At 34.7% G+C, this 14,587-nt stretch overlaps 3 protein-coding genes and 1 non-coding gene across 11 annotated transcripts in view; 2 read left to right on the top strand and 2 right to left on the bottom strand.

Moving 5' to 3' along the window:
• LOC108219922 (tRNase Z TRZ2, chloroplastic) overlaps positions 1 to 2,776 on the bottom strand; it is a 48,515-nt gene extending 45,739 nt beyond the window's left edge. The window contains exons 1-4 of one of the 2 annotated variants that reach the window (XR_010292204.1): positions 1,994 to 2,732; positions 968 to 1,130; positions 763 to 833; positions 41 to 136 (exon numbers count right to left, since the gene is read on the bottom strand). Coding sequence is in view for 1 of the 2 variants with exons in the window: in XM_017393519.2 (XP_017249008.1) it covers positions 41 to 136; positions 763 to 833; positions 968 to 1,130; positions 1,994 to 2,668 (1,005 nt within the window). In the remaining variant the exon portion in view is untranslated. Of the gene's footprint in view, positions 1 to 40; positions 137 to 762; positions 834 to 967; positions 1,131 to 1,993 lie in introns of both variants that reach the window. The other variant, XM_017393519.2, reaches the window with a different exon arrangement.
• TRNAQ-UUG (transfer RNA glutamine (anticodon UUG)) lies at positions 477 to 548 on the top strand. The gene has a single exon. It is a non-coding gene; the product is annotated as a tRNA-Gln (tRNA).
• Positions 2,777 to 4,749: 1,973 nt separating the features above from the next.
• Positions 4,750 to 10,394, top strand: LOC108220325 (uncharacterized). Its single transcript, XM_017394065.2, has 11 exons — positions 4,750 to 4,941; positions 5,336 to 5,466; positions 6,917 to 6,998; positions 7,469 to 7,539; positions 7,977 to 8,078; positions 8,170 to 8,259; positions 8,997 to 9,071; positions 9,174 to 9,206; positions 9,309 to 9,389; positions 9,850 to 9,909; positions 9,996 to 10,394. Exons 1-11 carry the CDS (start codon positions 4,884 to 4,886, stop codon positions 10,167 to 10,169), a joined length of 957 nt encoding a protein of 318 aa, XP_017249554.1. The 5' UTR covers positions 4,750 to 4,883; the 3' UTR covers positions 10,170 to 10,394.
• Positions 10,395 to 10,813: 419 nt separating this feature from the next.
• LOC108220453 (protein IQ-DOMAIN 33) lies at positions 10,814 to 13,621 on the bottom strand. 7 transcript variants are annotated; one of them, XM_017394229.2, is made up of 7 exons: positions 13,428 to 13,621; positions 13,091 to 13,239; positions 12,591 to 12,950; positions 12,199 to 12,402; positions 11,828 to 11,941; positions 11,333 to 11,749; positions 10,814 to 11,167 (listed from the first exon to the last, which is right to left on the bottom strand). In XM_017394229.2, the coding sequence occupies exons 2-7, from the start codon at positions 13,160 to 13,162 to the stop codon at positions 11,039 to 11,041; spliced, it is 1,296 nt and encodes a 431-aa protein (XP_017249718.1). In that variant the 5' UTR covers positions 13,163 to 13,239; positions 13,428 to 13,621; the 3' UTR covers positions 10,814 to 11,038. The 7 variants fall into 7 exon arrangements, with proteins under 7 accessions (XP_017249718.1, XP_063949702.1, XP_017249719.1 ...); XM_064093632.1 differs by having other exon boundaries at positions 12,591 to 12,947; positions 13,406 to 13,617; XM_017394230.2 differs by lacking the exon at positions 13,428 to 13,621 and adding an exon at positions 13,406 to 13,421.
• Between the last annotated feature and the right edge of the window lie 966 nt (positions 13,622 to 14,587).

Genomic DNA, 14,587 nt, shown 5'->3' with positions numbered 1-14,587 from the left:
AAAATGAAAAGAGACCTTCAGTTCTTAATTAATCACAAACCTCAACACCGGATTTCTTAAGTTTCTCAATTTGTTTTCCGTTCAAATGCATGTATTGCTTTTTCAGCTTCTTCCTAACTGAGTAGATGACATAACCCTGTAAGCAACTTTTGTTCACCTATTAGTTAGGACATATAAACTTGTACATTTACTAAAAACAACATAGATCCAACATGAACTCCAAGCATTAATTATCAAATCCACCAATGCAGATATAAGTATAACACTCTCTGACTAAGCGTCCATGCAAATTGGCCACTTTAAACGAAAATTACATACCATTCTTGGCATGATGAATAGATTAGGACCTAGCTCTAAAATTCCACAATGAATATGTCAGACACACTTCATGCACCTCTTGGCCATAAAATGGATGAATCTAAATAAGTTTACATGCATGAATATAGGTGGTCCTACTACAGATGTAAACCACAAATGGTTCCATGGTGTAGTGGTTAGCACTCTGGACTTTGAATCCAGCGACCTGGGTTCGACTCCCGGTGGGACCTTTCTCAACTTTTTGTCAATCTTTCTGAAAGAGCTAGATTACAAAACCCAATCTTTCACAGGTCATATAACTTGAATCACCTAGAATACCACCTTTTTCAACATTTTGGCGATCCTTTTTCTAAAAAAGCTAGATTGCAAAACCCAATCTTTCACAAGTTAAATAACTCAAATCTACTTTCACAAGTCAAACAAGTTAACAACTTTTAAACTTACCTGACTGGGGATCACATGGTGAGTTTTAAATGGTCGTACAACAAGGTCATTCCGCATTTCATATGTTTCACCTGTATAGATAATTTAAGAACATAGATTACGCAATTGAACTCTTAGATTTATACTCCTTTAATATAAATTACTCTAAATAAGTCATTATCTCGATTCAAATTCTAATGCAGGTAGCCAGAGAGAAAACACATACCTATATCCAACGCAACCAACTCAAGGTTCAGTTCTACCTGACCCAGGACCCTATGTATATCAATCAACTTCTCTACGTCGTCTTTTATGCAGGGAGGAACAAACACCGTCGGAGGTTTTAAGTTGTACAAGCCACGAGTTGCTAAATACATTGGTAATCCACCCTAAATTAACAAATGGTACACATTTGATACTTTATTCAAAGTACTTATCTACAGATGCATGGGTAAAAATAAACACACACATACAAATAAATGACATTGTGAAATGCTACACTAAGATTCAGAAAATACTTATTAGATACAAAAGATAACTAACATTGTAGGCACAGGGATCTTATATCTATGGCCAACACCAGCTAGAACGACATTCGTTAATTGATGAACATTACAGCCTCCATACAAAGGTCATCGAAGGATGCCCAAGCCTTCTACTTCTAGTCTGATAACTACTCAAGTTTAGTCTAACTATATATTATAACAAAGAAGCTACTTGATTCTTACCGCAATTAATTAAACCTCTCCAAATTTATTAACATTTATGCATATGTAAATAAACTCCTAGGCATCTCAATATCAACCCAAGAAACAGAACTCCCAAAATAGGAACAAAATAATAAGTATTTAGAAAATTGTACATGTTCTGTGCTTGCACCAAAAATCTCATGATGGTAAAATAAATATTTAAATAATCTTTATGTTGCACAATACCGGAGTCCGGAGTGGGAGGAAAACTGTGTACATCAATCATAATCAAAATTAACCTTAGTCCTTAATTTTCAAGGGGTTTTCAACACTTTTGCCAAGTTTTTCCCCTTAAAATCCCAGTCTTCACGCAAACAACCTAGTAGGGCAACTTCTGCATACACCTAAACCATTGAGTCTTGACACTACTTTCAAACGGGACATACTTAGAATACATGTTCAGTTTCGTGAAAACTTTAATGGCAATACAATTACGTGCATCAACTAGACATAACTATCTACACAAAAAACACGCATGGGAAAAAAAAATAAAGGAAGCTTACTATATGGTCAAGATGAGCATGAGTAATAAACAAGAAATTCTGATGAACAGCTTTAGGAGGACACCTTCCGATATCGAAAGCCGACTTCAACTCAGGCACTATCACACAAGTCTCATGCCCTCCAACAGACAGTCCTTCCACTGAATACCCCCCCAAGTCAGCACCTTTCCTATTCACCTCGGCTCTAGCCTTCCTATACTCCTCTTCCTCTTCAATTGCATTCCCAATTGCTGACAAAAAGCCTGACCCTTTCAAAGCTTCAATCTTTACAACCCTCCCATTGTTTTGAACATGGGTCTTGATGTTCTTGCTTGGTTTTTCTTCAATTGCAGGTAAAAAGCCTGACCCTATTAAAGCTTGAATCTTTACAACCCCTTCATTGTTTTGAGTGATTAAAACAGGGGTCTTGATGATTTTACTTGGTTTTGAGGGGAAAAGTGAATTGGGTTGGTGGAATTGGAGGCATGAGGATGAAAAGGTGAGAGCTTTGCATAGTTGTGGTAGAGAACAAGAAGGGTTTGAAGCGTACATGTGTGTGCTTGTGTTTATATATGTGTAGTTGTGTGTGTAGAATCTTGGATTTTGGAGAGTGGGTTTTAGGGAGGTTTTGGAAGGTGTGTGTAATCCAATTTGAGGATGTTGTCTTGTTGGATATCTGGTAGTAACTCGGAGCATAAACTCGTGTGCTCAGCGAGTTGAGATTTTTGTGATTCTGTTTGTGACGTTTATTACAGTCTTCTCTCTTCTCGGCTATACGAGAGACCCTTGCTGTGATTCAATGAATCAATGGCCCTGATTTGTTTCCCGTGAATAATTATCACTTGAAACGGTCCTTTTTTATAATTACAGATGTTTATCAGGTGTTTTTTTGGCATCATTTACTTATAAAAATAAGTTTTTATTTTTCTAAAACTTATATATTTAATTCTTCTTTTAAATATATTTTCAAAAAAAAATTCTTCTTTTAAATATTAATATAAAATATTAAACGGTTGTCTCATATTCGTTAATGAAAAATAAGAATTTATTTCATAAAAGAATCGATTTTTTTATATCTTTTTAAAAATAAATCTTTTTTTGTGAAAATTGATCTAACCACATGCCCGTTGTCTCTCAGGATTTAAAAACTCGACTCCTCTCAAATAATAAAATATCATTCAAAATAAATATTGCTTGTTTACAATTTTGTCCGTCATCAAATATAAAAGTTTTCATGTTTGTTTCGTATTTGTGGTGAATTTGAAATTTGCATAATTCATACATGAGTGTCGGTAGAAGATACGTAACATAATATCGAGTATATATATAAATAATATCTAAGATATAAATATGAAACATTTGTCAATATATACTGTTCAGACACCATTTAAAATTTATTGGCTTATCAATTCGTTATATATAAAAATATTGTGGGACGATTCATAATCCGACATTAATTAATTAATGTTTAATACATAGATATTAAGAAGTTTGGTGATACATTGTGATATGTAAACGGATTTGTGAATCAATAATTATTAGTTCCTAGCATTATAATAATTATTTGTCATTAAATGTCTAATATATCAAATTTTAACACTATATCCTCGTTTACAATATTAAAAAAGATGTTTTTCCCTGTAAAATTTTACATATATTTAATATATTCAATTTGGAGAAAAGTTATATGGAGTATACATAATGATTGGAGTATTGGAGAACAAAGCATCCACCGTCCATTCATTTCTCATCGAAGGGCTAGTATTTGTTTGGCAGTTTTTTAATTTTAATATTAAATTAAAATATCAAGTTTGAGTCTATTTATATGTGTATTGTCATCTTTAAATGGCAGTCGTAACCGCTCCAAGATTATAGCATATCTATTACTGTTCAATAAATATATACAGAGAACTTTGTTTTATCAATGTTCTTATTATGTCCTGCACTCCATTATCAAAAAATATAAACGCTTCAAAACAAAAAATTCTTTATTTATTAATTAAATTTTCACTATTTATCCTGCACTCGATTCATTCTTCATTTATCCTGCACTCCATTATCATCTTCAAGGCATCTTTTCGACTGCGGTACAACTGTTCTACAACCATTTTGTTCACAATACACCAACTCCATATTCCTAAAACTCAAATTAACAAATATCATCAAAATTTTAGAGACTAATGTAAGGGGAAAAAAATGTGAAGAACATGATATATACACACACTACGAACTTTTGAATTAAAAAACCTAATTTGTCTTCCCTCTTCTTCTTTGATGATGGGACTGAGGATATATTTAATTTGTAACTGTTTACTTAGTTGAAAGAAGTGCGGGATAATGTAACTCCGTATTTGTCTTCCCCTCCATACCAATGTTTTAGAACCGTATATCAAGTATATCTCACATTTTCAGTTTTTAATTATTAAATATTCCGCATGTTTTAATCTCAGCAGTCCATTGTTTTCTATATCCAACGGTCCAGATTGTGGACTCCAAAGACTCCAATATTTTGGGATTCCAAAGAACCCAACTCAATTTATTTGATCATTCTCTATTTATCATGGTGATCGATCGAGAATCCGATGACTTATGACTTGTAATTATAATTATGTAAATCATCAATATATAACAATAATACACATATAATTTGTTTTCAAACATAATTTATTATTTCTGTTTTTAAAAGTTATGTTTTAACAGAATTATTGTGATAAAAAATATTTATAATTATTATTACGTACTTGGCTGAAATATACTCGTATCTATTTAGTTAGGTCACGTAAAACAGAAACCCAGGCAAAAACCGAACATAAGAGCAAGTCGAAACACGCTGTAATAACAAGAAATCAAGAATAATAAAGTGACGACCTGTTAAAAGTGAAGCCCCAAACAAACGATACTTGTCTCCACCATGGCGATGATGCAAAGTGGTATCGCCACCTCTAAAGTCCTCATCCTCGTCGGCGCCGGTCCGTTTTTCTCCCACTCATCTTCCCTTTTATTATCTCCCCGTGTTACTTCGCGTATTGTTCCCATCTCTATTCGATTATTATAATTCTTTTAGTTACCCGTTCTCGTAAAATCTCAAGATATTTGGAGGAAGGTCTACCGTAATCATATCGTATAATTTAACTAGCATATTCGATAGAACTTGTGTTATGCTGAATAGATCAATTGCTGATAGACAATTTATTAGTCATACTAAATTATTGATGCTGATTATTTATTTTGTTTAGTGAGATTAGTTTATGCGGTGTGGTGTAGTGGGCAGTTAGTTTGTAAGTAGAATTATGTAGCACGATAGGTAGGTTGTAGGTTAAGTAAGTGGTTAAAAAGCGTGTTGCTGATTCTATTGTTGTGCAGGTCTTACTGGCACGGTGGTTTTGAGGAGCGGAAAATTGTCTGATATCATTTGCCAGCTACAAGAGTTGACTAAGGGTGTTAGTGAGTCTGAGAGCTCGCCTGGACTCGATGGGGCTTATTATGCTGCTCAGGTATATGTTCGGAATTGATTTTATTCTTTGTTGATAACTCTTTTATCATGCAATCTCCTTTCTGTTCTGAGTTTTAACTAAAAAACTATGATAATTTTGCTGAACATAAAAAATTTCTACTTTTTTAATAAAAGTAAATTAAGAATGTGACCTAAAATTGAGTCTTCTTGTAATATAATTATGTGTTTTTAGACTCGGTACTGGGAAAAGTAATACTATATGCATTTTAAAAGTCAGCACAATATATGCCAAGGTTTTAGATTCTGGGACTAAACTTTGTTATTGGAACAAACTATTTAATCATTTTAAATCTGAAAATTTGGTCTGGTCCCTTAAGAAAAGGTTTGGAAGAGGGAGAACGATCTCTGGTCATTAGTATTGTAGTAGAAGTATTGCTTACTTGCCATGTCAAGTGCAGACGTGTACTAAGTTGTACTCCCTCCGTGCCACCCAAATGTAAAAGCCACCCAAATATTTACATTTGGGTTGGGCACGGAGTGACGGAGGTTAAGAAAATATGTAAATTAAGAGTGAAGAATTAAGAAAAGTGAGGATAGTGGTGGGACCGATCGATATTTAATTTATAAAGTAAGTATAGTGGAGAAAAACAGTGGGGTAATTGATTTTTATATAATGAAATTTTATTATATTTGGTAAGTTTTGAAATGTAAAGATTGGATGGGACATCCCAAAAGGGAAAGTGTACAGAAATGTTTGGGACAGAGGGAGTAGTAGATAACCCAGGGAACCCTACGTGTATGATCTTAGATGAAGGATAATAATATTCTACAACATTACTGAACCAGTGGATCTGTTTTATCTGTCTTGTTGACAAGCATCTATATAGTAGCACTGGACAATATATAGAAGAGTGAAAAAGAGAACCTGTCTACTAGAGATAGAAACTCACACGGCTGTAATTTGCTATTCATATCTTGCAAAAAAAGAGTCTATTACATAGATAACAATACAATCAATTTTAAAAGCTCCGTTTTCTTGCTCCCCATATTCAGGCTCTTATTTTTTATATGACAATGAATAGGCTTTTTATGAGTTATTTAACATTGAAAAATTATATCATACATTGTGGAAATTGAAAATGTTTTTTCTAAACATGTTCTTGTATCAATTATTTTATATTTCAGGAATTGAAAGATAAGCTCCACACTTTACTATTTAAGCTCTAATTGTATTTATTTAATTTTCTTTTGTCAGGCCAATTGTATTTCTTTTGACTCAACTACTCATAGCTTATTTATCAAATCCCATTATCAGCAATACTGCAAGTAATTTTCTGTAGGATTAAAGATTGTAGTCTCCCTTGAATTTCTAGCATATTGTTAAGGAACTTCCGTAATCCGTACAACTTGTTTAACACTTTCTCATAATACCTGGTGTTAATATTTTTTTTTATAATTTATTTCGTTCTCTATAATTGTGTTGCCTACAGATCCGGCAATTGGCACAAGAGATCAGGGAATTAACAACCTCAAATCCTATTACTATCTACACTGGAAGTTCGAGCTCTAGTGGTATGAATAATGAATCATCTGTAGCACTTTTAATCCATGAATATTGACAGACAACTAGTGGTGTATCATGCTTTAAAGGATGTTCTGATTGAGTTCTTTATGACTTTGTTAGTAACTAACAGGTAATGCAATTTATTTTAAGAAACTTAAGTTTAAATTTGGGAAGGTAGACAGGTAGCTGATTAGACTGGCTTAGTCAGTCTGTTTCTACTTTTGTACCTTGGATTTGTGAATTTTATCATCTCTCATGCACAAAATAGTTGTGTAGGAGGCCTCCTCTAGTTGAGGGCTATTCTTCCTGATGATTTTGAGGTTGAAAGATTTTCAGCTACAGTATGAGCTCTCGCCACATTTTATGAATTGATTTAACAAATTGACAAGGATATTAATATAAATAAATGATATATTTGCATGTTTATGTGCTTTTAGCATTTTCCACTTGCATTTGAACTTTTTATTTTTTCTTACAGGAAGCTACTCTTCATATTTAATGCCAGCAGCAGCCCTCGGAGCAATGGGATACTGTTACATGTGGTGGAAGGTAAGTCTTTTACTAATCAACCAACAGCTGGTATGCTGCTGAACATTATGATGATATATACTGATATATGATTCTATCTGATACTGCGTTCATTGGCTTGTGCTGCTCATCTCTTTAGTGTATAAACCATGATCATATTATTATCACACCTTCTCTCTGTATATGTTAGTACGTTTTTGCAAGAGAGGGTCTAAGTTTCTATTCTTTTAGCAAGCTGTCCTCTGCTTGTTGGATAAATATTTGATGCCAATTGAAAATTGTTTCTTATCTTGAACTGAGGTGATTAAATGTGCGTCGATGAAACCAATAGAACTCATACACGATAAAATGTTTAAGTTTTTCTTTTTAGATACTGAAATGAACGGTCTTTTCTTATTTTATCGTATTTGCTGGTACTTGCTGATACTGATCATTGAATATATATCATGTTTTGTTAGGGTTGGTCATTGTCTGATGTTATGTTTGTTACAAAACATAATATGGCGAATGCTGTAGCAACTGTTTCAAAACAATTGGAGCATGTATCTGAAACACTAGCCGTAAGTTGTATACATTTGAGGTAGTATGGAACATTCCTTACAAAGAAAGTTTTGGGTGGTAGCAATATCTTCAGTCTCTGTAATTTTGCAGTCAACAAAAAAGCATCTCTCAAAGAGGCTGGAAAACTTGGACTGGAAATTGGATGAGCAGAAGGAAATATCTAATATCATTTCAAGTGATGTGAGTAACTTTCTCTATTAATGTAATCTTGTTACAACTGATTCATGAACAAAAAGAGGGTTCCCCGTGCAATATCACATTTCCATCACAACAGGAACAGCCCAATCCTGTTAAGTTCACAAGGAGGTCCTCTCTTCTTTGTATAAACACATCAATTTTCAGGAGATAGAAATACAACTTGTAGATTCATAAAAGTGAATGGTGCGGAAAGTAGCAGAACAATAAAGACATCCATATTCTTCTAATTTAAATATGCGCAAGCTCCCAATATCAATTAGCATGGGATGTGGGACATATAATAGTAGCTAACAAAATAGTCTAAGATGTTAAAAAAGTGAAAAAAGTCGGCTTCTCTGATCCTCATGTTCCGAAGACATAATCTTTATCATTATCAAGTTTGTCACAATTTTTGTTCAGTCTTTCTGTTGCATAGTAACAAAAACTATGATCTTGTGTTTAAGTAATATGATCATCATTTCGAAAGTTAATTTATAAATAAGTATGGGAAGGAAGTGCATGTATTATGGTTGCTAGCATTTGATTATGGATTAGAGATAGATTGTACATGCATTTAATGAAGGTAAGGAAACAATAACGCGATGACTCATTCCTCACTAGCAGCATTAGTATTATTTGCTTCATCAGTTTGGAACATGCATTCACTATCTTCTGTGAATAGGATAATCACACAACAATATTCATTTCACATGATATTAGCTAATCATGTGCATATGCAGGTAGGTGAGGTGAAGTCCAATCTTAATCAGATAAGCTTTGACATTGAAACAATCCATCAAATGGTATCTGGGTTGGTAAGTTGCCACTACTTTTTATCTAGCATGTTAACTTGGATTGCGGGGAATCAAACTGTCTCCTTAACTAAATTTCTTTATGGATTTTGTTGTACACGCCAGGAAGGACAACTTGAGCTCCTTGAAAGCAAGCAGGTTTTCTTTAATTGTACTCGTCTTAAATGATAAATAACTCTTTCTACTATGTGTATCAATTAAAATGTTGTCTCACATTTGTCCTTGTTATGCTACTTGAAGGATGCAACCAATACAGGTCTTTGGTATCTTTGCCAAGCAGCTAGTGGCATTAATGATGGGACAAATTCTAAACCTTCTCAGGTATATGGATGTTTGTGTTTAGAAAGTAAATCCTTTTAATACATGTGATGTAGGAGAGTTTGCACAATGAAATTCACTCTAAAGACACCTCTAGCTTATATAATATGTCTAGATCTGTAGTGAGTCTCCCAAACTTGAGCAAGAATTAGTGCATCAGTCTGCTAGCCTAGTTTCCCTCTGCAAAAGTGTTTTGTAGATGATGCCCATTGTTACACAATTCTCTACTATCAGTCCGCCTACATTAGCGTGAGCGCTAGTACTCGACCCTACAATCTAGAAATGGGTTCACCTTTTGACTTGGCTGAAAGAGAATGTTTATTAATATTGCACCTGTATATATTCTCTCTTTTATCTTTTTGTTGCGTGTACCTTGGTATGAAAATTCCAAATTGTCTTGTATTGTTCTCTCTCATCTGAATCTGAATAATTGAATAATTATAAGTATCTTCTGGGTGGATAGGATGTTGGTGCTAAAATGATAGAGCATCCATCAATTGCATACAAGGACAAATCACCAAAGGTATGCTGAGACCTGAGTCACTTGAACTTGATTTTTAACTGCCATGTCCCGTTTCTTTCAGTAATATTATTAGAATTGATTTTCAGGGGCTTTCACTATTTGCTGAAAATGATGATGCAATATCTACACATAAAGCAATCGTAGCTACAAGGAAAATTATTCATCCTGACAACCCAGGCAAAGATTTTTCCGCTGCGAGAACAAGGATACACAGGTCTTATCCGGTTAGCTTATCGGCAACCCTGGACATATTGGGATAGTGCGCACCATTTATCTCCTTTCTGTTATACCTTTCCATGTAGGATGGTAGATATATAATTGAAATACTCAGATTTATATTGATTTTGCATGAGTGGGCAAATCGATTTAGGTTTCTTCATTGACAGTTTGAGTGGAAAGTTTATATAGTTTTCAATATGTATAGGAAATAACATAAATCATTGGTGTTTTGTTGTAAAATGTTATAAAAGGGTGTTTTACCTCTATTTTGTCTCTACGGTTTCTTTTGGGTTTCAGGAGATGCCTTGTATATCAAGCTATATTAGGATACTGTACAGTATTGCAAATTATGTCTTAAGCGTCTTATATGAATATCCTAAATATTGATCTATTTTCAGAGTATGAAAGGATTAGAAGGATATACTTATGTCTGTGCAGGAGTATCTACTTTGATAGATTAGAATTTAGAAACCGACCAAATCTTTTTTAGCTATTTGTTAAAAAATAGCTATTAGGGGTTTATCTTTGGATCACCATCTTCTGTAACAATTCCCTGACACTGTAAAATCTTAATAGGACAAATCCCGAAGTTTGAACCCTATTAAGATTTTACAGTGGTTTTGAAATGAGAAGCTTGTTTGAAATCCTTGTTCAACACATCTGCATTCTGTATCCAGTGCCAAAATGAAACATCCAGAGCAGAATTCTGACTTCTGCTCCCTTAAAAACTGCTGCACTTATAAGCATACAACAAGATACTACATATGCTAGAAAGAGACAACCCTATTACACCAAGTCGACCCCAATTTACATATACTAAGAAGCCACAACGCTACTGCACAAATCCAATCTTACACGCATATTTTGCTAGTGAGACTAAAATCCCTACTTGGAATAGTTCTTTGAAACTTTAAAGTTCTGGTGATGCTTTAGATGTAGCATCTTTACATTCTGCTTCTTTCTTGAGTCCCGAAGGCTGTTTTGGCTTGTTATGTTTTTTGTCTATTTCATCCTCCCCTGCAGATTGTTTCTTGATCACCTGTATCAGATGACATAATTATGTTAATGCTGCTGATATAGTACTGTCCAATTTCATTATGTCTGAGAAACTTCGAGCAGAAAATTACATGTTCATCAGCTTTCTTCTAGTTAATTTAATTAACTATATAATTAATTAATTATATACCCATGTTCGAGCATCTACCTTAACATTGTCCTTTGGGTTACTTGTCTGAGCATCTAGCTTTACAGTCTCCTTGGAATAGTGGTCTCTTGGCAAAGTCTTGCATCTTGAAACACTTGTTGGCTTTAGCCTGTCCTGCAGGGGCTTTGTGTAATCTTCCTTTTCTTTTGAAAATGCTGGGACAGAAAAATTATCAAGTTGTATAGCAACTTCGTTTGATCCGCAACTTTCCTCTTCTCCCCCTATATCAAATAACAGCCTCTTCCTCGTAGCTGTTTTTTGGTTTCTATTTAGTGGCTCATATTGCTTAGTTATTTCTGTTAAGCAATTATCTTGCTGGCGGGTTGCCATCCAACGTTCGAGCCAATTCCAGCCCATGTTAGATTCCACAACTTCTGATTCGGATCTTGTGTGTTTCTTCTTTGAACAGACTCTTAGCTAAAAGATCAAACACAGTGTTATAAACTTGATTTGATCCTTTTTGTCATGAATCATTCATATTTTGGTAATTTTTACCTGTTGCGAGAAGGCATAAGCTAACGCTCTTTCGCGCCTTGTTGTTGCTTCTAATCTGTTTTGCATTCTCAGCTTTGATATATTGCTGCTTACGGTGCTATCATCCCAGTCCTCCTGCAAGATGCATGACAATATTTAGTAATCCGAGATATTATAAAATGGTCGAACTACTCAAATTGGTAACAAGGTTTGGTTTATGAGTAATTCAGGTGACTTCTGCCATTCTAATTTCAATGACTGTCAATTGCTAATTAATATTCGATGCTATATACAGCCTTGAACTTTAGTCGAACTATTTGTTTTGCATTACCAATTCAGCATTCTATATGTATCTTTCATAATCGAGTGAACTACACTATTTGCTAGTTTACCTTTAGCTTCAGTACTTGAGGTCTCCCTTTGTGTTGCACTCGTTGAAGCTGACTCTCGCTTTCCTCTTGAAAGGATTGAACTGTTAAATTTCCAGTTTGAACTTCTATAGATGTTCCAACAGAGTTACTCCTTTTACTTTCTGCTCCTACAACGAGCTTTTCCTTACAATCCATCAAGCTGAGTCCTTCCTTGTGCCTCCGAGCCTGAAAAGATGTTAAACATGAAATTTAGAAACTGGAAACTGGAAGAAGTACATTGCATGGTTTAGAATGCATATTTAACATATAATTTAGCAATGTGCCCTTCTCAATGACATGGCAACATTGTTGTGATAACATGAGTTACAAAATAGCTAAGCATAGAATGTGTAAGTCTGACTCTGTAGATTTACCAGAAATCTTCTTAATGCCGACTGGATTACAATTGCCGCATCATCTTTGCGAAACAAATTAGAGGTTGAATTATGTTTTTCTTCTTGTATATCTACATCATTTTGCTTGCTCTCAGCATCTGTTTTCTCGACTAAGTTCTCTGGAACAGGTTGGGTGACTGTAGCCTCAGAGCTCCAAACGGAAGAAGCAGGATCATCTACATTGGTCGAACTAAATTCAGGTTCAGTTGATACAGTGACTTTGGAGCTCCTCAGAGAAGCTGAATCCTCCTCCGCGAGAACAGAGTTAAATTCATCCCCACACAGGTAGGATCTCACTGAACTTTTCCATCTTTTCCGTTCTTGATTACTTCTGACCTGCTTCATCAAAAAAAGGATTGTGTCGATTGAGCAAAGGGATCATGATTTCACCATGTATACAATAGTCTCACGAGTTATATGGTAATACATAATCTAAGAGAGTTGTTAGCAAGCAAGAAAAATTAGTGAAATTGACTCACATTGGCTTCATGACCTCTGATGGACTTGCTCTTGGAGAAGACACTCCTAACAAGCTCCCCGGTGATTCCCATGATCAGATTCGCAATCCCAATGTAGAAGCCCCAGTTGAGATGTCGCTTATTATATCAACAAGCTAGGATGATTCCCCCTAAAAAAGAATATCATGTTAGTCGAAAAGTGAAAGAACTTATACTTTACTCAGAAGAAGAACTTAAGCTTCACTTGCCAATTTTTTTACTGTGATCATCACTTATAAACTAAGACACCCACATGTTACTTATATAATTATATTAGGAGTGAAGAATTTACAGAACTTTAGAGCTGGACTATGCACACCTTCGAATAACAAAGTGGCCAAGGAACTGTAAAGTTGATGAGTAGATGGAAAGAGATGGATTTGAGAAATGAAAAGATATATACTGGCTTTTTGCACATGTATTTCAGTATATTGGCCCCAGGGAAAAGCTTGCTTGCCATTTGGTCTATGTCTATTCCTTATCTTTTTTACTCCTGTTGTTCCCATTTTTTACGTGTAATTGCTGATAGATATTTGTGAGTTCGGAACCAGGATTCCTTGATAGTCAGGGCTAAAGCAGTAGATGTCTAAATTTTGGAGGTTGACGGAGTTGAAAATCAAATATTTACTAATTTTTAACTAAAAATCATAACATGTTAAAATAATATTGATTTTTGAGGATCAGTCTGGACTTTAGCTTAGACCGACCCTATCCTTGCCTTGTAACATGTCAAAAACATTATAGGAGTGTTTGGAGGACACACTAGATAAAACATGGTGATGTCATATCGAATCCCTAAAGCTCTGAGCCAAGCTGGCATGCGTAAAACATTGGCTTAACCTTGACCCTCTAGAAGACTAGAATGGTGGGATAGAACTGTTAAGGCCGCGAAAATTGTGATATTCCTTGGATGCCGAAACAGTCTGTTGTTTACCATCTTGATATCATATAAGGGTTGGTAAATTTGATAATGTGCCTGGTGATAATATTTCTTGATTTTCATTGTGTTGTCAAACAGTTTGTCTGTGGTTGCTTAATGCAGATGGTGACTGCATATGCCGTGCCCTGTTGGTCCCAATACAGACGATGAACTGTAAACCGACAATATTTTACGCACCGTTCTATCGCTGTTAAAAATTCAATATATAATGTTCGTCTTATTTACATAAACAGGTCCCTGCACATTTACTCTGGTATTTATCGGAACTCGTACAAGGTTAAAGAACGAGATGTAGACTATTGCAATTCATTCGAAAGAATTCTGATATGCAATTGGTTAATGGCATGAAGGAAGCTAGTAGTACGATAGATCTAGGACCCTTAAAACTGTCCAGCAGCTATGGCCTTGTACATATGATCATGATGACTTGCATGTGCTAGACGCTCCGAGTGTTTAAAAATAGAACGGACTCATAACTCATAAGAAGAAACTTGTTTATTCTTTTAAGAAAACATCTTTGCTGATAAAAATGTCTATTA

Source organism: Daucus carota, chromosome 5 (assembly GCF_001625215.2).
Source record: "Daucus carota subsp. sativus chromosome 5, DH1 v3.0, whole genome shotgun sequence".
NCBI classification, from domain to species: domain Eukaryota; kingdom Viridiplantae; phylum Streptophyta; class Magnoliopsida; order Apiales; family Apiaceae; genus Daucus; species Daucus carota.
This window is presented reverse-complemented; position numbering and strand designations above follow the sequence as displayed.

Bases quoted from the DNA above. Each gene is read 5' to 3' on its own strand.
- LOC108220325 (XM_017394065.2), top strand. From the start codon at position 4,884: ATGGCGATGATGCAAAGTGGTATCGCCACCTCTAAAGTCCTCATCCTC. The intron at 5,467-6,916 runs GTATATGTTCGG...TGTTGCCTACAG, and splicing joins GGGCTTATTATGCTGCTCAG to ATCCGGCAATTGGCACAAGA. The intron at 6,999-7,468 runs GTATGAATAATG...TTTTTCTTACAG, and splicing joins TGGAAGTTCGAGCTCTAGTG to GAAGCTACTCTTCATATTTA.
- LOC108220453 (XM_017394229.2), bottom strand. From the start codon at position 13,162: ATGGGAATCACCGGGGAGCTTGTTAGGAGTGTCTTCTCCAAGAGCAAG. The intron at 11,942-12,198 runs GTAAACTAGCAA...TGCATCTTGCAG, and splicing joins CTCAAGTACTGAAGCTAAAG to GAGGACTGGGATGATAGCAC. The intron at 11,168-11,332 runs GTAGATGCTCGA...CATCTGATACAG, and splicing joins ACCCAAAGGACAATGTTAAG to GTGATCAAGAAACAATCTGC.